Genomic DNA, 26,016 nt, shown 5'->3' on the forward strand with positions numbered 1-26,016 from the left:
CTGTACTCCATTATAAAATAAAAATGAAAAAACTCAAATGATGATGCACATAATAATAAACTTTCCTAGGAGTTTACCATATAAAATGAATTTACATACACACACATATTTTTTTCTTCTAACCTTTCCAGAAACCCTGCATGATAGAGAGTGTTTTATTACCTTATTTTGTGAGTAAGGAAATTGTGTCTCACTGAGGTTATTTAATTTGCCCTGGGTTGGAAAACTAGTGAGTGGCAGATGCAGAATTTGGATGGACGCACCAAGATAACTCTGTAAGTTGATTTCCCCTTAATTCCCCCAAATGATGTCTTTGACCTCATGGAGACTGCAGTGCCCTTCTGCTGAGGAGTCTCTTCAAGGCACTCTTCATGTCTCTGTTTCTCAGGCTGTAGATGAATGGGTTCAGCATGGGGGTCACCACGGCGTACATCACTGCTGCAATCCTGTCCTTGCTGGCTGAATCCGCAGAGGAGGGAATGAAGTACACCCCAATAGCAGACACGTAGAACAAGCAAATTGCTGAGAGGTGGGAGCTGCAGGTGGAGAAGGCTTTCCACTTCCCACTCGCTGATGGGATGTGCACTATGGCAGCCACAATGCGGGCATAGGAAATGACAATCAGCAAGGGGATCAAGATGGTTAATGCCCCTCCCCAGTATGTCAACACACACCTGTTGGCATAAGTATCAGAACAAGAGAGCTTCAACAGGGGGAGAAGTTCACAAAAGAAGTGGGGGATGACGTTGTCAGTGCAGAAGGATATCTGGGCCAGGAGAAGGGTGTGGGTTAGAGAGTATGTCTGAGCAAGGATTAGGGACATGACTACTAGCAGGATACAGCATCTGGGACTCATGACCAAGGTGTAGTGAAGAGGGTGGCAGACGGCTACCAGCCGGTCATATGCCATCACTGCCAGGAGGAAAACATCTAGACCAATGAACCACAGGAAGAAGTAGATCTGAGACAGACATCCAGCATAGGTGATGGTATGCCTGTGAGCCTGGATGTTCACCAACATCCTGGGGACCGTGGTGGACGATAAACCCAGGTCGGTAAGGGAGAAGTGGGCCACGAAGAAGTACATGGGGGTGTGGAGGTGAGGGTCAGAGGCAATGGCCAGGCTGATGGCGATGTTCCCCACCACGGTGATCAGGTACATGCTCAGGAAGATGCCAAAGAGAAGAGGCTGCTGTTCCTCGTGCTCAGACAGGCCCAGGAGGAGGAATTCAGAGACACTGAACGTATGGTTTCCTGGTTTCATCTCACTGGTGTAAACTAAGGAATAAAATGAAGGATGATGCTTCCAAAACTTTTCTTGCCCTCATATTGTCTAGATGTAAACCAAAGCATAGAATAAAGATGGAATCAGGATATTAATAGCTGTGCATTATCTCATTTAAACCTAAACAGATCTGTGAGATTGCTATTATTATACCCATTTTATTGATAAAGGAATGAGTTGCTTTGAAAGAGTCAGAGGTAAAGTTTAACCCTGGCAATTCTGATTTTAGAGTTTGCGATCTTAACCTCCTTACCTGTCTGCCTCTGATTTGGCACCCAGAACTCATTCATTTATTCGTTCCACATATTCAGTGAGTACTGACTATGTGTCAGCACCTCCTCTAACTACCAGAGAAACAATGGTTCCTGCCTTTCTGTGGATAACATGCTAGTCAGAGCAGTCCTGTAATATACAAATACTTTTATAAAAAACAAAGAAGTATTAAAATGAAGGCAAAATATAGCTGTCACTAGCAGATTGCTTTAAATTTTGTGGTTCAGCAAAGAACTCACCATGAATGATTAAAAAGGAGCCAACCAAGTAAAGAACTGTGGGAAAGAGTGTTTGCAGGAAGTGTAAACAGGGCATGAGCACATATATTTGGAAGAGCAGAGGGAAGGCAAGTGGGGCTCAAATACGGCAGGTGGAGAGGGGTAGGGGAGGCGGAGAGGGGTAGGAGAAGGGAGAGGGTTGGGAGAGGGGCTGAGGGGTGGGAGGGGCGTATAGGGGTAGGCAGAGCATGTACACCATGGAGTGAAGATTCCCAGTAACGAGAGAGACCTGCAGGCCTGGGTGGCTCTTTAAACAGCAGACGGGATCAATCATGGGACCTGACTGATGGTGTGGAAGGATCATTCTGCTACTGTGGGGAGAAGGACTATAGGGGCAAGAATGATTCTATAGTACAAGGAGACCAGTTAGAAAATGCAGGGACTTCCCTGGTGGTCCAGTGGTTGAGAATCCACCTTGCAATGCAGGGGACAGTGAGTTTAATCACACATGCCTCAGGACAACTGAGCCCCACACGCTGCAGTGAAAGATCCCACATGATGCAGCTAAGATCAGAAGCAGCAATAAATAGATAGATAGATAGATAGATAAGTATTTTTTTAAAAGAGAAAATTCATATAGGACCCACCCAGGTATAGAGACAGGATGAAGTAGCTGGATTTGGGTGATGATTTAAAGAGTTTAGTGACTTGCCCAAGAAACAAGAAGTGGTAGACAGAGATATGGAGTAGATTAAGGCTTTTCACTCCTCCGGCTACACTCTTAGAGGTAAAAGGGAAGTCGCTCAGTCGTGTCCGACTCTTTGCGACCCCGTGGACTGTAGCCTACCAGGCTCCTCCATCCATGGGATTCTCCAGGCAAGAATACTGGAGGGGTTTGCCATTTCCTTCTCCAGGGGATCTTCCCAACCCAGGGATCGAACCCAGGTCTCCCGCATTGGAGGCAGATGCTTTAACCTCTGAGCCACCAGGGAAGTCCACTCTTAGAGGTACAAGAGGTAAAATTCTCTGAAGTAAACAGGAAAGGATTAAGGTGATTTCTTTTATCAATGGAATCTGTTTAAAAGTTATATAGCTTAAAATATACAAGAAATGGTCTCTCTCTAGAATATTTCTCAAATGGCAAAAATCCCTGTAATGCCCTGGAAACATTAACGGAAATTGCCTGTTAGTTTTCTTTGCCCTTCTTGAGATAATTATTATTGTTACATGGCATCTGGTCCCATCACTCCATGGGAAATAGATGGGGAAACAGTGGAAACAGTGTCAGACTTTATTTTTTGGGGCTCCAGAATCACTGCTGATGGTGATTGCAGCCATGAAACTAAAAGACGCTTACTCCTTGGAAGGAAGGTTATGGCCAACCTAAATAGCATATTTAAAAGCAGAGACATTACTTTGCCAACAAAAGTCCGTCTAGTCAAGGCTATGGTTTTTCCAGTGGTCACGTATGGATGTGAGAGTTGGACAGTGAAGAAAGCTGAGCGCCGCAGAATTGATGCTTTTGAGCTGTGGTGTTGGAGAAGACTCCTGAGAATCCCTTGGACTGCAAGGAGATCCAATCAATCCATCCTAAAAGAGATCAATCCTGGGTGTTCATTGGAAGGTCTGATGTTGAAGCTGAAACTCCAATACTTTGGCCACCTCATGCGAAGGGTTGACTCATTGGAAAAGACTCTAATGCTTGGTAGGATTGGGGGCGGGAGGAGAAGGGGACGACAGAGGATGAGATGGTTGGATGGCATCACCGACTCGATGAACATGGGTTTGGGTAGACTCCGGGAGTTGGCGATGGACAGAGAGGCCTGGCGTGCTGCAATTCATGGGGTCGCAAAGAGTCGGACACGACTGAGCGACTGAACTGAACTGAACAGTTTAGCCAGCAATATTTACTCTTTTCGGAGAAGGCAATGGCACCCCACTCCAGTACTCTTGCCTGGAAAATCCCATGGACGGAGGAGCCTGGTAGGCTACAGTCCATGGGGTCACTAAGAGTCGGACACGACTGAGTGACTTCACTTTCACTTTTCCCTTTCATGCACTGGAGAAAGAAATGGCAACCCACTCCAGTGTTCTTGCCTGGAGAATCCTAGGGACGGCGGAGCCTGGTGAGCTGCCGTCTATGGGGTCGCACAGAGTCGGACACGACTGAAGTGACTTAGCATAGCGTAGCATAGCATTTACTCTTTTACTCTGTACTTATTTAGTCTCAGCATTTGTCTTTACTGATTGTATTCTCTGAAGCTTTTTAGTTGTATTACTTCTAGTACTTTCTAGTTATTTAAGGTGATCACTGACTTGTTTTCAAACTTTGTTTTTTAATTAAATCTTTTAAAGTTAAAAAAAAAAGAAAAGCAGAGTGCCAGTGATACAGATGACTCTGAATTATTCCCAGAAGAGGGAGAATTAAAAAGGCAAAGGCTTCAAGGACCATTTGCAGGACTGTGGATAGATATATAAACCATTTCTGATGTGTTTCCTATGTGACAATGACTTCTATCATTTAATCCATGCAACTTTTATGCCATGCATCTTTACCCTGTATTTCCAGATCAGGAAAGCTCAGAGAGGCGAGGGACTGGATTAAGATCACACAGCTATAAGGGAATAAGTCATATTCAAACTAAGATCTCGCTTCAACCAAATCTGGAAATTGGTCCATCATGCAATCCTACCTCCTAAGGCAGGCCTTTATTTTCTCATGGGTACTAGAGAGGGACTAAAGTCCCTGATGCTGGTAAAGATTGAGGGTAGAAGGAAGAGAGAGCATCAGAGGATGAGATGGCTGGATGGCATCACCGATGCAATGGACATGAACTTGGGCAAACTTCAGGAGATGATGAGGGACAGGGAGGCCTGGTGTGCTGTAGTCCACAGGGTCACAAAGAGTCCGACATGACTGGGTGACTGAACACACACTAGAGATATTTTTTAACTACTTTGTAATCATGTGAAAGAAATCCAACCTTTAGAATACCTCCACATTGGGTCTGGGGAGCCATGTTTGTAATCTTTCATCTATTCAAATATTTATTGATTGCCTGCATTGCACCAGGAATGCCTCTGGGCATGAGATATTTAAAGTCATTTGAAGCAGGCACGGTCTCTGCACATACAGGCTGATTGGAGATACTGACAACAAACAAATGAATAAGAAAATACATAGTCAAAACTCTGCTGAGTATGAAAAGGAGAGATACAGGGGTGACACTGAGAACATATAATTAAAGGACCTAATTTAGAAAGGAGTTCAGGGAAAACTCCTTTGAGAAAATCAGGAGTAGAAGAAAGAAGAGGAGGGGATGAAAACTTTCCAGCACATGTGATGATCTGGAGGAGGGAAAGGGACTGGTCGGGAGAGGAAAAGCAGTGTGACTGGAGGGTAGTGAGCAGGCGATGAGCTGCATGTAATACAACCTCTTCGGCCACAGGTGGTTGAACCATGGAATTGGATGAGTCAAACTGAGTCAGGAGAATTGTCATTTAAAACTTGGAGTTAGTGACACAGAGACTTGAACCATTAGTTTTGGGCTCAGAAAATATAAGTCCCTGTGTGTTCATGGGTATGTAAGTCTCTCAGTCTTGTCTGACTTTTTTCAACTCTTTTTACAGTAGCCTGCCAGCCTCCTCTATCCATGGGATTCTCCAGGCAATAATACTGGAGTCGGTTGCCATACCCTCCTCTAGGGGATCTTCCTGACCCAGGGATCGAACCCGCTTCTCCTGCAGTTCCTGCATTAGCAGGCAGTTTTTTTTACCAATAGTGCCAGCACAGATGGCAAATGCCCTTGTAGTTGTTGAATTACTGTTCTTGGCAAGTGCCAATTTGTAGTTGACATTACACAACATTGTAAAGCAATTATACTCTCAAGAAATATGTTCATCCATCTGGAATTTTCTAGGCAAGAATACTGGAGCAGGTTGCCATTTCCTACTCCAGGGGATTTTCCCAACCCAGGAATCAAACACCTGTCTCTTGCATCTCCTGCATTTGCAGGCAAATTGTTTGCCATGCACCACCTGGGAAGCCCATTTTGTAGGATTCATTACATAGGACACTGACCAATGGATGTGAGTTTGAGCAAACTCCAGGAGAGAGTGAAGGACAGGGAAGCCTGGCGTGCTGCAGTCCATGGGGTCACAAAGAGTCAGACAAGACTTAGGAACTGAGCACATCATTAGATCGGAATTATTGATTTAAATCATTGGCCACTGGCTATTCACTCAATTTCCAGCCCCTCCCCTCCAAGGGGGGTCACCTGACAACCAGCATCCTACCTTGGGTGGGGTCCAAAATTCACCACATTGACATAACAAAAACACATTTTCCCAGAGCAGCTTCTTTCTGATGTTACAGTTTATTTTCATTCTTCTGAGTCTTTCCCACCCCGCCCTACCCCTCAACGAGAGGCAGAATGACTTAGTGCTCAAGAGAGCAGACTCTAGGGTAAAATGGACCTGGCAATCAATCTTCTCTCTCATCTGTGAGCCAGGAGTAAATTACAAAATATCTAGTGATCACAACAACAGCAATAGCAAGAATAACAAGCATTGACTTATCCTGCCAGAAGTTGTACTAAAAGTGCTTTACTTCTCTCACCTTGGTATTTTCACTCTGATTGGATGAACTCTCTATTTTTCAGATGAGGAAACTGAGATGTAAAGAGGTGAAGTGATTTGTCCCAGATGAGGCAGCAAGTGAGCAGTAAAACCCAGACTTGAACCGCAGAGTATCTGATTCAGCACTTACCTGGCTGATCTCAAGCCAACCTCAGCTGTTACTCAGCATGGGGTTCTGCACTCGAACACTTTCTCCTTGGACAGTGGCAAATTCACATCACAACCCCATCAGGAGCCTCAGCCTCTTCTCCTTGTGTAATGGAAATGAAACCCAGTGTTGTTGGCACCTATGGAGTAGATTTCTAGAATCACAATAGGTGGAACTGAGAGGGCCTAAGGGGACTCATGCTGGGAATATTTTCCAGGTTTGGAGACCCCAGTGACCTCATTAGTGGGAATAGAGACTAATTGTCTCTGAATCCCTAAAGAGAGGAGGGGCACTGCTGTTTCCAGTTGGGATTCCTGTTCTACGTGCATGCTCATAGAGAGTGTTCCTCTTGTCCATCACCTGGGGAGGCAGTGCTCTGGGCTTACTACTGTTGCCCTGTTCTCTTATATCTGTGACTCAGAGGAAGAACTTGGGTGAACAGTCTGGGCATCATCTAGTTCCTCATTTGGACTTGACATGGTCTTAGTATCTTGACAAATATTTCAACCATTTTCTGTGTTATTCTCCTCATCAAGTGTAACTAGGGTGTCTTTTAAGGAACAGATATTCTTTAGTTTAATGTAGACCAATTTATCAGTTTTGTCTGATTTATTTTGTTCACCAAATTTATTTCGTTTGTGAGATTCATCACTGTTTAGTGTGTATTTTATTTGTTCTCATTCTGTTTAGAATTCCTCCGTTATACAAATACATTGTAATTTTTAATCCATTGTAATGTTGATGGTGGCTTCCCTGGTGCTCAGATGGTAAAGAATCTGTCTGTAATGCAAGAGAACTGGTTTTGATCCCTGAGTTGGGAACAATCGCTGGAGAAGGGAATGGCTACGCACGCAAGTATTCTGGCCTGGAGAATTCCATGGACAGAAGATCCTGGTGGGCTACAGTCCATGGGATCGAAAAGAGTTGGACATAACTGAGCAACTAACACACACACACACACACACACACAATATATATATAGATGGGCATTTAGAATTTTTTTTCCAGTTTGGGACTGTTATGAATAGGGCTGCTGAGACATTCTTATAACTATCTGTTGATATGCATATATATGTAATTCTTTGGGGTCACATACCTAGGTATGAAAATGCTAGGTCACAGGGAATACGTGAAAAGATACCACCCAAATGGACTGCAAGAAGATCCAACCAGTCCATCCTAAAGGAGATCAGTCCTGGGTGTTCATTGGAAGGACTGATGTTGAAGCTGAAACTCCAATACTTTGGCCACCTCATACAAAGAGTTGACTCATTGGAAAAGACCTCAATGCTGGGAAGGAATGGGGGCAGGAGGAGAAGGGGACGACAGAGGATGAGATGGTTGGATGGCATCACCGACTCGATGGACATGGGTTTGGGTAGACTCCAGGGGTTCGTGATGAACAGGGAGGCCTGGCATGCTGCAATTCATGGGGTCGCAAAGAGTTGGACACGACTGAGCGACTAAACTAAACTGAATAGTAGTCTAGGACTTCCCTGGTGGCTCAGACGGTAAAACGTCTGCCTACAATGTGGGAGACCCAGGTTCAATCCCTGGGTTGGGACGATCTCCTGGAGAAGGAAATGGCAAAGAGTCGGACACAATTGAGCGCCTTCACTTTCACTTTCAACGGTAGTCCAGAGGGTCCAGAGTATGTACTCCCATTTGTGGCATAAGATGGTTTTAGTTGCTCCACAACTCCAGCAAGACTCAGATTGTTAGTCTTCTAAATTTTAGTCATGCTGATGGGTGTGTGATAGTACTTCATGGTGATTTTAATTTGTATTTATTTGACATTAAAAATTGAATTTGAACACCTTTTGTTATGTATGTTGTTCATTTGGATATCTTCTTAAGTGAAGTAGTCATTCAAATATTTTACTTATTTTTCTATTGCATTTTCTCCCCCTTTTTTTCATTGATATAAAGAATTTTTTATATAGTCTGGATCTGATTTCTTTGTTGAAGATAGGTAGGTAGCCAGCTATATGGACAGGTGGATAGATAGACTGATAGAATCTTCTCCTACTCTGTGAGTTGCCTTTTAACTATCTAAATGATATATTTTGATGAACAACAGATCATAAATTTAAGGTAGTCAAGTTTGTTGATTTGTTCCTTTATGATTTGTACTTTTTGTGTTCTTAAAAATATGGCCAAATATATAAAAATATCCTTGTATATTATTTCTAAGAAGCTTTTATTTTTTACCTTTCACTTTTAGATCTATAATCTTCTGGAAGTAATTTTTGCCTATGGTGTGAATTATAATTCATTTTTCTTCTCTATGGATATTCAACTACCTTACCACCCTTTGTTGAAAATCCATCTTTTATTCATGGCATTTCAGGATCACCTTTGTCACATGTATTAATATATGAATATGTGTATAGCTGTGTGGGCTTCCCTGGTACCTCAGCTGGTAAAGAATCTGCCTGCAATGCAGGAGACCCCGGTTCGATTCCTGGAGAAGGGATAGGCTACCCACTCCAGTATTCATGGGCTCTCTGGTGGATGAGACAGTAAAAAACCTGCCTGCACTGCAGGAGACCTAGATTTAATCTCTGGGTTGTGAAGTTCCCCTGGAGGAGTGCCTGGCAACCCCGTCCAATATTCTTGCCTAGAGAAACCCCATGGACAGAAGAGCCTGGCGGACTATAGTCCATGGGGCCGCAAAGAGTCAGACACAACTGCCTGTCTAAGCACAGCACAGGAGCACATAGCTGTACATTCAATCTTTGTGTGAGAAGTTTATATTTCTTTTGCATAAATTCCTAAGAGTGGAATTGCAGGGCCAAGGGTGTATTTAACTTCAGGAGAAACTGACAAACTATTTCCTGAACAGTTCTATATTATGCAATACTGCTTGTAATGTATGAGAGTTCTAACATCCTCACTACCACTAGGAATTGCCATTTATCTGAATTTTGGCCATTCTAGTGAGTTTGTTGTGCCGTATCATTGTGGTTTTCATTTCCATTAATCTAATGACTAATGATGTTGAGTGTCTTTATATATGCTAATTTGCTATATATCTTCCTTTGGTGAGATATCTGTTCATATTTTTCACAATTTTTTTTTCAAATAATTGGATTGCTTTTCTTTTGTATATGTTCTGGATTCAAATCTTTATCAGAAATACATTTTGAGAATATTTTCTGCCAGTCTGAAGCTTGTCTTTCTATTCTGAATTTCTTTTGTGTTCAGTTCAGTTGAGTTGCTCAGTTGTGTCCGACTCTTAGTGACCCCATGGACTGCAACATGTCAGGCTTCCCTGTCCATCACCAACTCCCGCAGCTTACTCAAACTCATGTCCATTGAGTCAGTGATGCCATCCAACCATCTCTTCCTCTGTCATCCCCTTCTCCTCCTGCCTTTAACCTTTCCTAACATCAGGGTCTTTTCAAATGAGTCACTTCTTCGCATCAGGTGGCCAAAGTATTGGAGTTTCAGCTTCAGCATCAATCCTTCCCTTCTTTTGTGTTAATATATGATATTTGTTTTTCTCTTTCTGACTTAGTTCACTCTGTATGACAGTCTGGGGTCCATCCATGTCTCCTCATATGGGACAATTTTGTTCCATTTTATGGCTGTGTAATATTCCATTGTATATACTTACCACATCTTTATCTGCTCCTCTCTTGATGGACATTTACTACTATGTATAAAATAGATAACTAAGGAGAACATACTATAGAGCATAAGGAACTCAGCTCGATGCTCTGTGGTGACCTAAAAGGGAAGGAAATCCAAAAAAAGAGGGGTATATGTATGCATATGGCTGATTCACTTTCCTGTATAGCAGAAAATAACACAGCATTGTAAAGCAACTGTAGTCCAATAAAATTTTTTTCAAAAGGGTTTGTTTTGAAGAAGAGATGCACTTTATTACGTACTGAAATGCATAAGAGTATATATATAATTATTATAGTAAATTACAATAGGAAAAGAAAACTATAAAAAACCATATAAGGTAAACTTCATTTATAGAAATATGTATACCTAAGGCTGATTCATGTTAATGTAAGGAAAAAACCATCATAATATTATAAAGTAATTATCCTCTAATTAAAATAATTTTAAAAAATCATCTTAGAAGGATAAATAAATAATGGATGGATGAAGTACTTTGATTTTCTCCTTTGTCTTCATGTCTATGTTATTGTGTTTGGATTCCCATCATAAAGCAGAATTAATTTTAAAAGCAGCAAATTAAAAAGGAATTCCCACTTGTGAGAGGAAAAAATCCATCCTTATATCCAAGCTATGACCTAACTAAAGGAAACATTAAGTTGATAGGGAAGGGGCAGTAAGGAGATCTTTCCACATCTCCTTTGGGCTCACACCCACAGGGCATCACCCTGGTGTTCTTCCTCAGGACAGTGTTTCCTCAATGTCAGCCCTTAGGACCATGTGCCTCAGAATTCCCTACCCTGGAGCTCATAAATGAGCATCACAGGAGGTGGAGCTGGGATCTGCAGCTTTAACAAGCTCCCAAGGGACTCTGGGGAATATTGAAGTTTAGGGACCACTGCCTGGGAGCATCTGTCCTGAAAGGAGTATAAAGAAAACTGAGTAATTAATAGATGTTTAATGCATGTCTCTAGCCAAGAATTTGGTGCCCAGTCCCTGCGGTCCCCTCCCTGGTAGGCAGAGCATAGTCTTCATATTTCCATTTCTGAAACTGTGAATTGAGAAGTCTGCTTATTTTGCCCTGATGCTGGTGAGAGGTTCGGGACCATAGAAGTGGTGGCTAAATCTGGTCTCGGGGTATCCTACCGAGAAGCTGAAGCCATTTTGTCCGACTCTCTGTGACCCCACAGGCTGTAGCCACCAGTCTTCTCTGTCCATGGAATTCTCCAGGCAAGAATACTGGAGTAGGTTGCCATTCCCTTCTCCAGGGGATCTTCCCAACCCAGGGATCAAACCCGGGTCTTTCACATTGCATTGCAAGCAGATTCTTTACCATCTGAGCCACCAGGGGAGGCCCAGAGAAGCTGAGAAACCAGTCCTTATTCCCTGTAGCTAGATCACTTGAGCATGAAGTTCAGAGCAGAACTTAGTCTCTTTCAACCAAAAGCAAGTGTGTGAGTGTGTATGCGTGTGTGTGTATGTATGTGCACAGGTGGTCATCACCTCTTTGTGCTCTTGGCTTATGTCATTTCTTATTACTAGTTTCTAAAGATGGAAGTGGGGGAGAAGACATATCACAGTTTATCTCTTTGACACCTATTGACAACAGTACTTTTTACTATGAATTGTGGATGTTCAAGGGGTCATGGGAACTTGTTGGATCAGGAGGAGACTGGAAAATGAAAAATATGAGTACTAGTAAAAAATGTATAACTGCCAGTAATAAGTTTGCCTTGTAAAGCAGTGATACTGCAAGACTGAGCTCTAAGGCACTCTGAGTTCAATTAACAGATACGCTTCTTTTTCCTTCAATCTTTTTAAATAATGGAAATTTTGACTATTTATTTTTCATTCACTTTCCTTTGAGAATTTGTTGTTGAAACTTCCTCACTATACTTACTAAAGGATTTTGAACTCAGATTTCAAAAGTTCAATATGTCACAACCTGAAGGTCAAACTTTATGACTGTTTTTAAAGGTACAGAAACAAAATAGAAATGAGGTAGGTTTTAACTTAATCTTCCTCTACTATGCTAGGGACTCATTTTGATCTGCCTGATTATTAGTTTCTGCTTCGTTCACTGTTCTTTCATCCCCAGCAGACAGGAGAGGAGCATGAGGAGGGAGAACCAGAGCAGCGTGTCCGAGTTCCTCCTCCTGGGGCTCCCCATCCGGCCGGAGCAGAAGGGCGTGTTCTTCGCCCTGTTCCTGGGCGTGTACCTGACCACAGGGCTGGGCAACCTGCTCATCGTCCTGCTCATCAGGCTGGACCCTCGCCTCCACACCCCCATGTACTTCTTCCTCAGCCACCTGGCCCTCACTGACGTCTCCTTGTCATCTGTCACCGTCCCTAAGATGCTGATAAACATGCAGACTCAGGATCAATCTGTTCCCTATGCAGAGTGTGTAACCCAGATGTATTTTTTCCTATTTTTTACTGGTCTGGATGATTTTCTGCTCACCTCGATGGCCTATGATAGGTACGTGGCCATCTGTCACCCTCTCCACTACAGCACCATCATGGGACAGGGGTTGTGCACCTTACTAGTAACTGTGTCTTGGATTCTCTCCTGTGCCAACGCCCTGTGTCACACCCTCCTCCTGACCCGACTGTCCTTTTGTGCTGACCACAGCATCCCCCATTTCTTCTGTGACCTTGATGCCTTGCTGAAGCTCTCCTGCTCAGACACATCCCTCAATGAGCTGGCCATTTTCACAGTAGGAGTGGCTGTCATCGTCTTCCCACTAGTATGCATCCTGATCTCTTATGGACACATTGGGGCCACCATCCTGAAGGTCCCCTCCACCAAGGGGATCTGCAAAGCATTGTCCACATGTGGCTCCCACCTCTCTGTGGTATCTCTGTATTATGGAACAATTATTGGACTGTATTTTTTCCCCTCATCCAGCACCTCCAGGGACAAGAGCACCATTGCCTCTGTGATGTACACAGTGGTCACTCCACTGCTGAACCCTTTCATTTATAGCCTAAGGAACAGGGACATGAGGGGGGCCCTGGAGAGACTCTTGCACAGGGCGAAAGTCTTGTCTCAATGACATTTGTTCATCTTATAACAGACACATGTGTTAACAGAAACCCAGATCCTACCATGGAATAAATCCTTAGTTAATATTTGATAACTGGATTGCATCCTATGACAGTTATTGTCTATTTCCTTAAAATTCATTAGCATAAATTGTTAATTTTGAGTTGATATTCTTGACTATAAATTTTGTGTATTAGACTGAGAAATTGCATAGCTAGCAGTACTTATGTCTCTCCTCTCATTTCCTAGGAGTTTATTAGTGCCCTTAAAAATGTTTTATTTAATTTTGTTTTTGATTTATTTTTAATTGGAGGATAATTGCTTTAGAATGTTGTGTTGGTTTCTGACGTACAGCAACACGAATCAGCTGTAAATATACATGTATCCCCTTCCTCTTGAGTCTGCCTCCTACCACCCAGCATTTCCACCCATCTAGGTCATCACAGAGCCCTGGGCTGAGTTACCTGTGTTATATAGCTGCTTCCCACTAGCTGCCTATGTTAAACATGGTAGTGTATATGTGTCAGTTCTAATCTCCCAATTTGTGCCACCCTCTCCTTCCCTGGTATGTCCATATGTCTGTTCTCTGCGTCTGTTAGCATCTCTATTCCTGACCTAGAAATAGGTTCATCAGTACTGTTTCCCAGATTCCATATATATGCATTAATATATGATATTTTTTTCTCTTTCTGACTTACTTTACTCTATATGATAGTCTGTAGGTCATTCTACGTCTCAGAAAATGGCACAATTTGATCCATGTTTTGGATGTGTAATATTTCATTGTATATATGTGCCTCATCTTCATAACTCTCACCCTCTCCTCCCCTCTCCCCATGTCCATAAATCTGTTCTCTATGTCTCTTTCTCCATTGCTGCCCTGCAAATAAATTCTTTGGTACTATCTTTCTAGATTCCATATATATGCATTAGTATGTGATATTTATCTTTCTCTTTCTGACTTACTTCACTCTGCATAATAGGCTCTAGGTTCATCCACCTCATTAGAACTGACTCAAATGTGTTTCTTTTTATGGCTTTTTCACTCTCCTCCTTCACCTTCATCAAGAGGTTCTTTTTTTTCCCCTTTTCGCTTTCTGCCTTTAGAGTGGTATCATCCACCTATCTGAAACTGTTGATGTTTCTTCAGTCAGTCTTGATTCTAGCATGTAACTCATTCAGCCTGGCATTTCTCATGATGTGCTCAGCCCATAAGTTAAATAAACAGGGTGACAGTTAGCAACCTTGTCTTACTCCTTTCCTTTCAGACCACCAGACATTTGTTACCATCTCCCATGCTAGTAAGATTATTCTCAAAATCCTGCATGCTAGGCTTCAACATTACATGAACCGAGAACTTCCAGATGTCCAAGCTGGGTTTAGAAAAGGGAGAGGAACCAGAGATCAAAAACAAAGAAAGCAACCAGACATTTAGTACTCTGTATTATAAAGATAACTAACGATAACTTACTGTATAGCAGAGGGAACTCTTCTCAGTGCTCTGTGGTGACCTAAATGGAAAGGAAATCCACCACAGAGCATTGAGAAGAGTTCCCTGTGCTAAACTGTTATCTTTTAAATATAGTAGTATTGTATTAAATTCTTGTATTTTAGTACATAGTAGTATTGTGTTAAATACTACTATATATTAAATAGAATAGCAAGGAGTGATAAGAAAGCCTTCCTAAGTAAACAATGCAAAGAAATAGAGGAAAACAATAGAATGGGAAAGACTAGAGATCTCTTCAAGAAAATTAGAAATACCAACAGAAAATGTCATGCAAAGATGGGCACAATAAAGGACAAAAATGGTATGGACCTAACTGAAGAAGAAGATATTAAGAAGAGATGGCAAGAATACACAGAAGAACTATACAAAAAAATCTAAATAACCCAGATAACCATGATGGTGTGATCACTCACCTAGAGCCAGACATCTTGGAGTGCAAAGTCAAGTGGGCCTTAGGAAGCATCACGACAAACAAAGCTAGTGGAGGTGATGGAATTCCAGCTGAGTTATTTCAAATCCTTAAAGATGATGCTGTTTAAAGTGTTGAGCTCCATATGCCAGCAAATTTGGAAAACTCAGCAGTGGCCATAGGAATGGAAAAGGTCAGTTTTCATTCCAGTTCCAAAGAAGGGCAATGTCAAAGAATTTTCAAACAAGTGCACAGTTGCACTCATTTCACATGCTAGCAAAGTAATTCTCAAAATTCTCCAAGCTAGACTGGTTCAACAGTACGTGAACCAAGAACTTCGAAATGTTCAAGCTGAACTTAGAAACAGCAGAGGAACCAGAGATCACATTGCCAACATCCGTTCAATCATAGAACATGCAAGAGAATTCCAGAAAAATATCTACTTCTGCTTCATTCCTTGGTGGCTCAGAGGGTAAAGCATCTGCCTGCAATGCAAGAGACCTGGGTTTGATCCCTGGGTCGGAAAGATCCCCTGGAAAAGTAAATGGCAACGCACTCCAGTATTCTTGCTTGAAGAATCCCATGGACTGAGGAGCCTGGTAGGCTACAGTCCACGGGGTCGCATAGAGTCGTACAAAACTGAATGACTTCACTTTCTTTCTACTTTCTTTTCTGCTTCATTGACTACACTAAGGCCTTTGACTGTGTGGATCACAACAAATTTTGGATAATTCTCCAAGAGATGGGAATACCAGACCACCTTACCTGTCTCCTAAGAAACCTGAATGCAGGTCAAGAGGCAACAGTTAGAACTGGACATGGAACAATGGACTGGCTCCAAATCGGGAAAGGAGTACATCAAGGCTGTTTATTGTCACCCTGCTTATTTAACTTCTATGCAGAGTACATCATGTGAAATGCCAGGCTGGATGAACACAAGCTGGAATCAACATTGCCAAGAGGAATATCAATAACCTCAGATATGCAGATGACACCACCCTTATGGCAGAAAACCAAGAGGAACTAAAGAACCTCTTGATGAAGGTGAAAAAAGAAAGTGAAAAAGCTGACTTAAAATTCAACATGCAAAAAACTAAGATCATGGCATTTGGTCCCATCACTACATGGAAAACAGATGGGGAAACAATGGAAACCATGACAGACTTTATTTTCTTGGGCTCAAAAATCACTGCAGGTGGTGATTGCAGCCAGGAAATTAAAAGACGCTTACTCCTTGGAAGAAAAGCTATGACCAACCTAGATTACATATTAAAAAACAGAGACATTACTTTGCCAACGAAGGTCCATCCAAAGCTGTGGTTTTTCCAGTAGTCATACATGGATGTGAGAGTTGGACCATGAGGAAGGCTGAGCGTCAAAGAATTGATGCTTTTGAACTGTGGTGTTGGAGAAGACTCTTGAGAGTGCCTTGGACTGCAAGGAGATTAAACCAGTCAATCCTAAAGGAAATCAATCCTGAATAATCATTGGAAGGACTGATGCTGAAGCTGAAGCTCCAATACTTTGGCCACCTAATATGAAGAGTCTACTCATTGGAAAAGACCTTGATGCTGGGAAAGATTGAAGGCAGGAGAACGGGACAACGGAGGATGAGATGGTTGGATGGCATCATCGACTCAGTGGGCATGAGTTTGAGCAAGCTCCGGGAGAAAGGGACAGGGAAGCCTAGCATGCTGCAGTCCATGGGGTCGCAAAGAGTTGGACATGACTAAGTGACTGAACAACAACAAAAATGTATACATATGACTGATTCACTTTCCTCAAGAGCAGAAGCTAATACAACATTGTAATTATACGCCAATAAAAAAACTTTTAAAGAAGAATATCTTTTGAATTGCAGATGCATTTTATTATTACGAAGTCAAGATTACTTTTTTTTTTTAGAGTTCATGACTTCTGTGTCTTATCTAAGGGAATGTTGCCTATACCATAGTTTTACACTTAAAGGTTTTACACAATTGCTCCATTTCAAGTTATGTTTTGCATGTGGTGCAGCCAAGAGTCTGTGCTCACTTAAGACATATTGATACTGAATCACGTGGACATTGTTTTCTGAAACAATATCCTTGCCACATTAAATTGCCTTGGTGCATTCATAAACTATTAATTGACCTTGTGTGTATTGACTGATTTCAAAATTAGTCACTGTTCTTTTGATCTATATTCCTATTCTCATGCCAATATTGTTATTTTCCTTGCTATGGATTATGAAACTTTTGAAATTAGGTAAAGTAAGTCTCGCAGTTTTTTTCTCATTTTAAATTATTGTGGCTTCCCTTTCACTTTTGTGTAAAATTAAGAAGTATCTTCAAAAAGTAGGCTGCCAATGTTTTTGGCTTTGATTGCATTGACCCTGTAGGTCAAATGGGGGTGAGAATCAGTTCTATAATAATATTGAGTTATCCAGTCTGTGTGCAAGGTATATCTGTATTTGCATCCTCTTTATTTCACCATAAATATTTTGTGGTTTTTAATGTATTAGTATTGCAGGCATTTTGGTAAATTCATCCATATGTATTTTTCAGTTTTTATCCTGTTATAAATAGTATATTAAAAATTTTCGATTCTCAATGCTAGGATATAATGTACCATTGATTTTTGGTTTTTGTCCATCAGCTTTATAATCCTGCTACCTTGCAAAACCACTTAGTACAAACCGATTTGGAGGGAGATTCTTTTTTGTTTTCTTTTCCCTCTTTTTCTGCCTTCTTCTAGATTAGATTATTTCTTACTTGTTCATTTTATCTCTATTATTATCTTATTAGGTGTATGTCTTTTTTAGCACTGGTTTTTATCCCAGTCTTTCTATCGTGTCATTTTGTATGTGCTGGTGCTATGCAAAATGTAATATCTTTACCAACTTTATACATAAACAAAAGACTAAACAATATGTAACCAGCATCTGGAGTGACATTTAAGTCTGTGGTATGTCCCCAGCTCTAGTCTGTTTGGGTGTAAAGATGGAAATCAAATATTGGAAGGAGTTTGATATTTGATACGTGTATAGAATATTACAATAGCAAATTACTGTTTATTTATTTTATTCCATAAGCTCTGACTTAAGCAATCCCTTAGGTGAATGAAGACGATCTGGCTTTATTACCTCTCTTTTCATGGAGTTCAATTTAACTTTCCATTCTTCATGTATTTTTCCTGGACATTTCCAAAGTTAGGTTCTTCTCTTTTCAAAGGAGCATGAAGTTCCTCACGGGCAAGGGGGAACCATGATAATGGAGCCTGTAAAACTGGATGCTTTGGAGATGTGAGAGTAACCTTGATCAGACAACTGACACAGAGAAAATTTCAAGGCATAGTATAATCTTTAGTAAGGTTTAACCTTGTTAAAGAATTCAATATTTTTTATTAAAGGATCACTGAGTTAATTCAACAATTTTGTTGTTGTTTAGTCATTAAGTTTTGTCTGACTCTTTGTGACTCCATGGACTGCAGCATGCCAGGTTTCCCTGTTCTTCACCATCTCCCAGAGTTTGCTCAAACTCTTCTCTGGTAGCTCAGCTGGTAAAGAATCTGCCTGCAAAGCAGGAGACACCAGTTCAATTCCTAGGTCAGGAAGATCCACTGGAGAAGGGATAGGATACCCACTCTAGTATTCTTGGGCTTCCCTGGTGGCTCAGACGGTAAAAAATTCACCTGCAATGCAGGGCACTTGGGTTCAATACCTGGGTTGGGAAGATCCCCTGGAGAAGGCAACAGATAATTCCATGGACAGAGGAACCTGGCGGGCTACAGTCCATGGGGTTGCAAAGAGTTGGACACGACTGAGCAACTTTCACTTGCTTTCACTTTTCATGTCCATTGAGTTGGTGATGCCATCCAACCATCTAATCCTCTGTCACCCCCTTCACTTCCTCCCCTCAATCTTTCCCAGCATCAGTGTCTTTTGCAATGAGTTGGTTTATCAGAACTATTCAGCAAGAGTGCAGCTAAAATTTTCACAATTTAAGTAGATTGACATGTTGATGTTATATGTATTCTTTATATTTATATGCATAGAAGTAGATATGCAAATATTATTGTAATATATTCTTACAGGAAAAGAAAGTTATAAAATACCATATAAAATAAATCACGTTTATGTACATATAAAATTTCTTGAATAAAATCCACTTTAGAAGGATAAATGAATAACAGAAGGGTGAAGTTCTTTGACGTACTTCTTTCCGTTCATGTCTATGTTCTTGTATTTGGTTTCCATCATGAAGAAGAATTAATTTTAAAAGCAGAAAATCAAAAGGGAATTTCCACTTGGAAAATAAATCCCTGCTCACATACCAGGCTATGACTTAACTAGAGGAAACGTTAACTTAGTAGGGAAGGGTAAGGAGGTCTTTTACACCTTTTGGGGGGCTCATACCCACAGGGCATCACCATGATGTTCTTCCTCAGAACAATGTTTCCTCAAAATCTGCCCTTAGGACCATGTGTGCCAGAATTCCCTTGCTGCAGAGTTCAAGAATGAGCATTACTGGAGGTGGAGCTGGGATCTGCAACTTTAACAAGCTCCCCAGGGGATTCTGTGACACATCAAATTTTAGGAACGACTGCCGGAGGGATCTGTCTTGGAGAGAGTAAGAAGAAAACTGAGCAATTAATCTATGTTTAATGCATGTCTCTAACCAGGAGTTGGGTGTCTGGTCCCTTGAGTCCTCTCCCTGTTGGGCAGACGGTAGTGTTCACACTCCGTTTCTGAAAATGAGAATTGAGATGAACTCCAAGGCTCGTGGATTTTTTCTCTCTGATGCTGGTAAGAGGTTCAAGACCACAAAAGTGGCTACATCTGGTTTCCAGGTGTGCTACGGAGAAACTGAAAAACCAGTCCTTACTCTCAGCAGCCAGATGACGTTAGCAAAAAGTTCAGAGCAGAACTGGTTTCCTTTGCCTATATCAGGTGTGTATTTGTGTGTGTGTGTGTGTGTGTATGTACACAGGTGGTCTTACTTATGTCAGTTCTTATGCTAGTACCTAAAGACAAGGGGCAGAGAAGGCAATGGCACCCCACTCCAGTACTCTTGCCTGGAAAATCCCATGGACAGAGGAGCCTGGTAGGCTACAGTCCATGGGGTCGCTAAGAGTCGGACGACTGAGTGACTTCACTTTCACTTTTCCCTTTCATGCACTGGAGAAGGAAATGGCAACCCACTCCAGTATTCTTGCCTGGAGAATCCCAGGGACGGCGGAGCCTGGTGGGCTGCCGTCCATGGGGTCGCACAGAGTCGGACACGACTGAAGCGACTTAGCAGCAGCAGCAGCAAAGACAAGGGGAGAAGGCATATCATGGCTTATCTCTTTGGCACATCTTGATAGCAACTCTTTTTATTAAGGGTGTGCCTACTCATGGGATAGGAGAGTTTGTTGGATCAAGAGAAGATTAGATAATGATAAATATGAGTACTAGAAAAAAATATATGTGACTGACAGTAAGATTTTTACTTTGTAAAACAGTGATATTGCAAGACTGAGATCTAAGACCCTCTGAGTTCAATCAAGAGATATGATTCTTTTCTCTTCAACCTTTATACATAATGGAAACTTTGGCAATGTATTTTTGATCCACTTCCCTTTGAGAATTTGTTGTTGAAACTTCCTCCCTATACTTTACTTAGGAAAGGATTTTGAAGTCAGATTTCAAAAAATCATTATGTCACAATCTGAAGGTCAAACCATATTGTTCTTAAATGTACAGAAACAGAATAGAAATTAGGGAGATTTAAACTTACTATCTATCCCTCTACAAAGATGCTGTGACATTTTCTCTTTGCTGAAAAGACACAGCTGCAAATTATGACTTCGAGGCGGCCTCTCTCCTAGATGATGGAAAAATGCCACTGAGCCAGTTTCTGTTCTGTATCAAACCTCTTATTGGTTGGTAAATTCCCTGTTTTACTTGATAATACCATTCATTTTAGGGTTTTGCATGGACATGGCAATGCAGGCAGACGCTGACATTCACCAGCAGAAAGGACTCATTATTATCTGCCTCTGTAGTGAAAATGTGCTTCTTTAATATCCTTTCTTTCACAGCAGACAGGAGAGGAGCATGAGGAGGGAGAATCAGAGTAGCGTGTCTGAGTTCCTCCTCCTGGGGCTCCCCATCCGGCCAGAGCAGCAGGGCGTGTTCTTCGCCCTGTTCCTGGGCGTGTACCTGACCACAGTGCTGGGCAACCTGCTCATCCTTCTGCTCATCAGGCTGGACCCTCGCCTCCACACCCCCATGTACTGCTTCCTCAGCCACTTGGCCCTCACTGATGTCTCCTTTTCATCTGTCACCGTCCCTAAGATGCTGATAAACATGCAGACTCGGGATCAATCCATCCCCTATGCAGGGTGCATAACACAAATGTATTTCTTCCTCTTTTTTACTGATCTGGACAATTTCCTGCTCACTTCAATGGCCTATGATCGGTACATGGCCATCTGTCACCCTCTCCACTACAGCACCATCATGGGACAGGGGCTGTGCACCTTACTAGTAACTGTGTCTTGGATTCTCTCCTGTGCCAACGCCCTGTGTCACACCCTCCTCCTGACCCGACTGTCCTTTTGTGCTGACCACAGCGTCCCCCATTTCTTCTGTGACCTTGATGCCCTGCTGAAGCTCTCCTGCTCAGACACATCCCTCAATGAGCTGGCCATTTTCACAGCAGGAGTGGCCGTCATTGTCCTCCCACTAGTATGCATCCTGATCTCTTATGGACACATCGGGGCCACCATCCTGAAGGTTCCCTCCACCAAGGGGATCTGCAAAGCATTGTCCACATGTGGCTCCCACCTCTCTGTGGTATCTCTCTATTATGGAACAATTATTGGACTGTATTTTTTCCCCTCATCCAGCACCTCCAGGGACAAGAACACCATCGCCTCTGTGATGTACACAGTGGTCACTCCACTGCTGAACCCTTTCATTTATAGCCTAAGGAACAGGGACATGAAGGGGGCCCTGGAGAGACTCTTGCACAGGGCAAAAGTCTTGTCTCAATGATGTTTGCTCGTTTTTGTAACAGCCATGTGTATTCAAAAAACCTCAGATCCTGCATCCCTAGATTTGAGCCCAGCATGGAATAAATACTCAGTAAATGTTTGATAGTTGAATTACATTCCTTTACAATTATTGTCTATTTCCTAACAGTTAATTAGCATAAATTGTGAATTTTGAGTTTATGTTCTTGATTTTTGATCTTGTCTATTAGGCTGAGAATGTATGTAGCTGTTAATACTTATGTCTCTCCTCTTATTTCCTGGGAATTTATTTCCTTTTAAAAATGTATTTAATTTTTTATTTACTTTTTATTGGAAAATAATTGCTTTACAATATTTTGTTGGTTTTTGCTATAAAGCAACATGAATCAGCTCTAGGTATACATATATTCTCTCCCTCTTGATCCTCCCTCCTACCCTCCCCATGCTTTGCAGTCCTCTAGGTCATCACAGAGCACCACGCTGAGTTTCCTGTGCTATGGAGCAGTTTCTCATTAGCAATCTAATTTAAACATGGTAGTGTATATATGTCAATGGTACTCTCTCAGTTTGTCCCACCCTCTCCTTCCCCCTGGGCAAACTCTGAGAAGGACAGGGGAGAATGACATGCTGCCATCCATGGGCTTGCAGAGAGTCAGAGAAGACTTAGCGACTGAAAAACAACAACTCCTCCTCCAACTGTGTCCAGAAATTCATTCTCTACATCTGCCTCTCTATTCTTGCCCGTCAAATCGGTTCATCACTACCATTTTTCTAGATTCCATATATAGAAATTAACATAAAATATTTAGTTTTCTCTTTCTGACTTTTTTCACTCTATATGTCAGACCCAGACACTATGTAGACCCATTCACGTTATGGCAAATGGCACAGTTTTGTTTCATTTTGTGGCTGTATAGTATTCCATTGTATATATGTGCCACATCTTCTTTATCTATTCCTCTGTCAGTGGACATTTACTACTGTGTATGAAATAGATAACTAATGAGAATCTACCGTATAGCACAGGAAACTCTACTCAAAGCTCCGTGGTGACCTAAATGGGAAGGAAATTTTAAAAAGAAGGGTATACATATGTATACGTATGGCAAATTCATTTTATTGAGAGCAGAAAACACCAAAACATTGTTAAGCAACTATAGTCCAATAACTTTTATAAAAAAATTCTTTGGAAGAGCAAATGCATTTTATTTTTATGAAGTCAAGATTCTACTCTTTTCCTTTTAGTGTTCATGACTTTTGTGTCCTATTTAAGAAAATACTTCCTACCCCACATTTACCAAGATTCTATCCAATGTTTTTTTCAAAATAGTCTTATAACTATAGTTCCTACACATTTGACCCGTTTTGAGTTATGTTTTGCATGTGGTGCGGCACAAGAGTCCATGTTCACTTAAGACATATTGATACTGAACCATGCTGGCACCATTTATTGAAACACTATCCTTGCCATGTTAAATTGCCTTGGTCCATTGTAAACTATTAACTGACCTTATTTGTATTGATCTGTTTAAAAATTATTCACTGTTCTATTGATCCATATTCCTATTCTCATGCAATTATTTTTATTTTCCTTGTGATGGATTATAAAAAGGTTTTGAAATTAGGTAAAGTATGGCATTTTGCTTTTCATTTTAACATTTTTTTGTCTTCTCTTTGACTTCTGTATAATATTAAGAATCAGCTTCTACAAGTAGGCTACCGATACATTGCCTTTGATTGCACTGACCCTATAGATCAGTTGGAGGAGAGACTTGGCTCCATAACAATATTGACCTAACCATTCTGTGTGCAAAGTGTATCTGTATTCATTTGCATCCCCTTTAATTTACCATGAATGAGTTTGTAGTTTTTAATGTACTGGTATTTTGGTAAATTCATCCATATGTATATTTTGCTTTATCAACTGTTATAAATAGTATATTAAAATTTTCAATTCTCAGTGCTCACTGCTAGGATATAAAGTATCATTGATTTTTGTTCTTTATTGACCAACTTTGTAATGCTGATACCTTGCAAAACTCACTTACTACAAATAGATTCGGAGAAAGATTGTTTGTTTTCTTTTCCCTCTTTATTGGCCTTTTTTAGATTAGTTTGTACTGTTCATTTGATCTCTCTTATCAACATAGACATATCTCTTTTTGAGCATCAGGTTTTTACCCCCTTTTTTTTTTCATCTTGTCGTTTTGTGTGTGTGTGCCTGCACTATGCAAAATGTAATATGTTTACCAACATTATACATAAACACTAACTAGACTAATTAGTATGTAACCAGCAGCTGGAGTGACATGGAAGGCTGTGGTAATGTCACAACTCTAGTCTGTTTGGGGTGTAAAGTTGGAAATTACAATATTTTGAAGGAGTTTGATATTTGATACATGTATAAAATATCATGATGCAACTTTCCTTTATTATTCATTTATTTCATTCCATAAGCTCTGACTTAGATGATTCCTTAGGTGAATGAAAAGAGTCTGGCTTTATTGCCTCCCTTTCCATGGGATTCAACCTAGACTTCCATTCTTCATATATTTTCACGGACATTTTCAAAGTTCGGTTGCTCTCTCTTCAAAGGAGCAAGCCACAGACACAGGGGAGCTAAGACAATGGAGCCTGTTAAAATGGAGGCTTTGGAGATAATGAAGTAACCTTGATTAGACAACTGACACAGGAGAAGATTTCAGGCTGTACTATAATATTTAACAAAATTTTACCTTATTGAAGAATTAAAGATTCTTTGTTAAAGAATCATTCAGTTAATTCAACAAGAGAGCGACTAAAAATTTGAGAAGATTAACATATTGATGTTATATATATTTTATGCACTGATATGCATAGAAGTAGACTTGCAAGTATTATTGCAATAAATTTAGGAAAAGAAAGCTCTAAGATACCATGCAAAATAAATCCCATTAATGTAAATCTGTCCTAAAAGATGATGCTGTTAAACAGCTGCACTCAATATGTCAGCAAATGTGGAAAACTCGCCAGTGGTCCTAGTACTAAAAAAAGACAGTTTTTATTTCAAACCTAAAGAAAGGCAAGGCCAAAGAATGTTAAAACTACAATACAACTGCACCCATTTCACATGCTAGCAAGATGGTACTCAAAGCCATTCAAACTAGGCTTCAGCAGTATGTGAACCAAGAACTTCTGGAAGTACAAGCTAGATTGAAAAGAGGCAGAGGAACCAGAGATCAAATCGCCAACATCTGTTGGATAATAGAAACATGAAGAGAATTACAGAAAAACATCTACTCCTCTTTCACTGACTACGCTAAAGCCTTTGACTGTGTTCAGTTCAGTCGCTCAGTCGTGTCCAACTCTTTGCGACCCCATGAATTGCAGCAAGCCAGGCCTCTCTGTCCATCACCAACTCCCGGAGTCCACCCAAACCCATGTCCATTGAGTCGGTGATGCCATCCAACCATCTCATCCTCTGTCGTCCCCTTCTCCTCCTGCCCCCAATCCTACCAAGCATTAGGGTCTTTTCCAATGAGTCAACTCTTCGCATGAGGTGGCCAAGGTATTGGAGTTTCAGCTTCAACATCAGTCCTTCCAATGAACACCCAGAATTGATCTCCTTTAGGATGGATTGATTGGATCTCCTTGCAGTCCAAGGGACTCTCAAGAGTCTTCTCCAACACCACAGTTCAAAAGCATCAATTCTGTGGCGCTCAGCTTTCTTCACCGTCCAACTCTCACATCCATACATGACCACTGGAAAAACCATAGGCTTGACTAGACGGACTTTTGTTGGCAAAGTAATGTCTCTGCTTTTAAATATGCTATCTAGGTTGGCCATAACCTTCCTTCCAAGAAGTAAGCGTCTTTTA

The 26,016-nt window shown here is 41.2% G+C and overlaps 4 protein-coding genes across 4 annotated transcripts in view; 3 read left to right on the forward strand and 1 right to left on the reverse strand.

The window, feature by feature from the left end:
• Positions 1-26,016, forward strand: part of LOC145545078 (olfactory receptor 1J4-like) — a 196,770-nt gene that overhangs the window by 166,270 nt on the left and 4,484 nt on the right. The window lies entirely within an intron of this gene.
• LOC145544906 (olfactory receptor 1G1-like) lies at positions 320-1,264 on the reverse strand. Its single transcript, XM_081588290.1, has one exon. The coding sequence runs from the start codon at positions 1,262-1,264 to the stop codon at positions 320-322; it is 945 nt and encodes a 314-aa protein (XP_081444416.1).
• Positions 12,310-13,251, forward strand: LOC145545830 (olfactory receptor 1J4-like). Its single transcript, XM_081590846.1, has one exon. The coding sequence runs from the start codon at positions 12,310-12,312 to the stop codon at positions 13,249-13,251; it is 942 nt and encodes a 313-aa protein (XP_081446972.1).
• LOC145545745 (olfactory receptor 1J4-like) lies at positions 19,088-22,181 on the forward strand. Its single transcript, XM_081590538.1, has 2 exons — positions 19,088-19,095; positions 21,239-22,181. The coding sequence occupies exons 1-2, from the start codon at positions 19,088-19,090 to the stop codon at positions 22,179-22,181; spliced, it is 951 nt and encodes a 316-aa protein (XP_081446664.1).

The sequence above is a fragment of the Giraffa tippelskirchi genome, chromosome 4 (genome assembly GCF_054371585.1).
Source record: "Giraffa tippelskirchi isolate mGirTip1 chromosome 4, T2T-mGirTip1v1.2.pri, whole genome shotgun sequence".
Classification (NCBI taxonomy): Eukaryota; Metazoa; Chordata; class Mammalia; order Artiodactyla; family Giraffidae; genus Giraffa; species Giraffa tippelskirchi.

Excerpts from the sequence above, each read along its gene's own strand:
- LOC145544906 (XM_081588290.1), bottom strand. The coding sequence starts at position 1,264 with ATGAAACCAGGAAACCATACGTTCAGTGTCTCTGAATTCCTCCTCCTG.
- LOC145545830 (XM_081590846.1), top strand. The coding sequence starts at position 12,310 with ATGAGGAGGGAGAACCAGAGCAGCGTGTCCGAGTTCCTCCTCCTGGGG.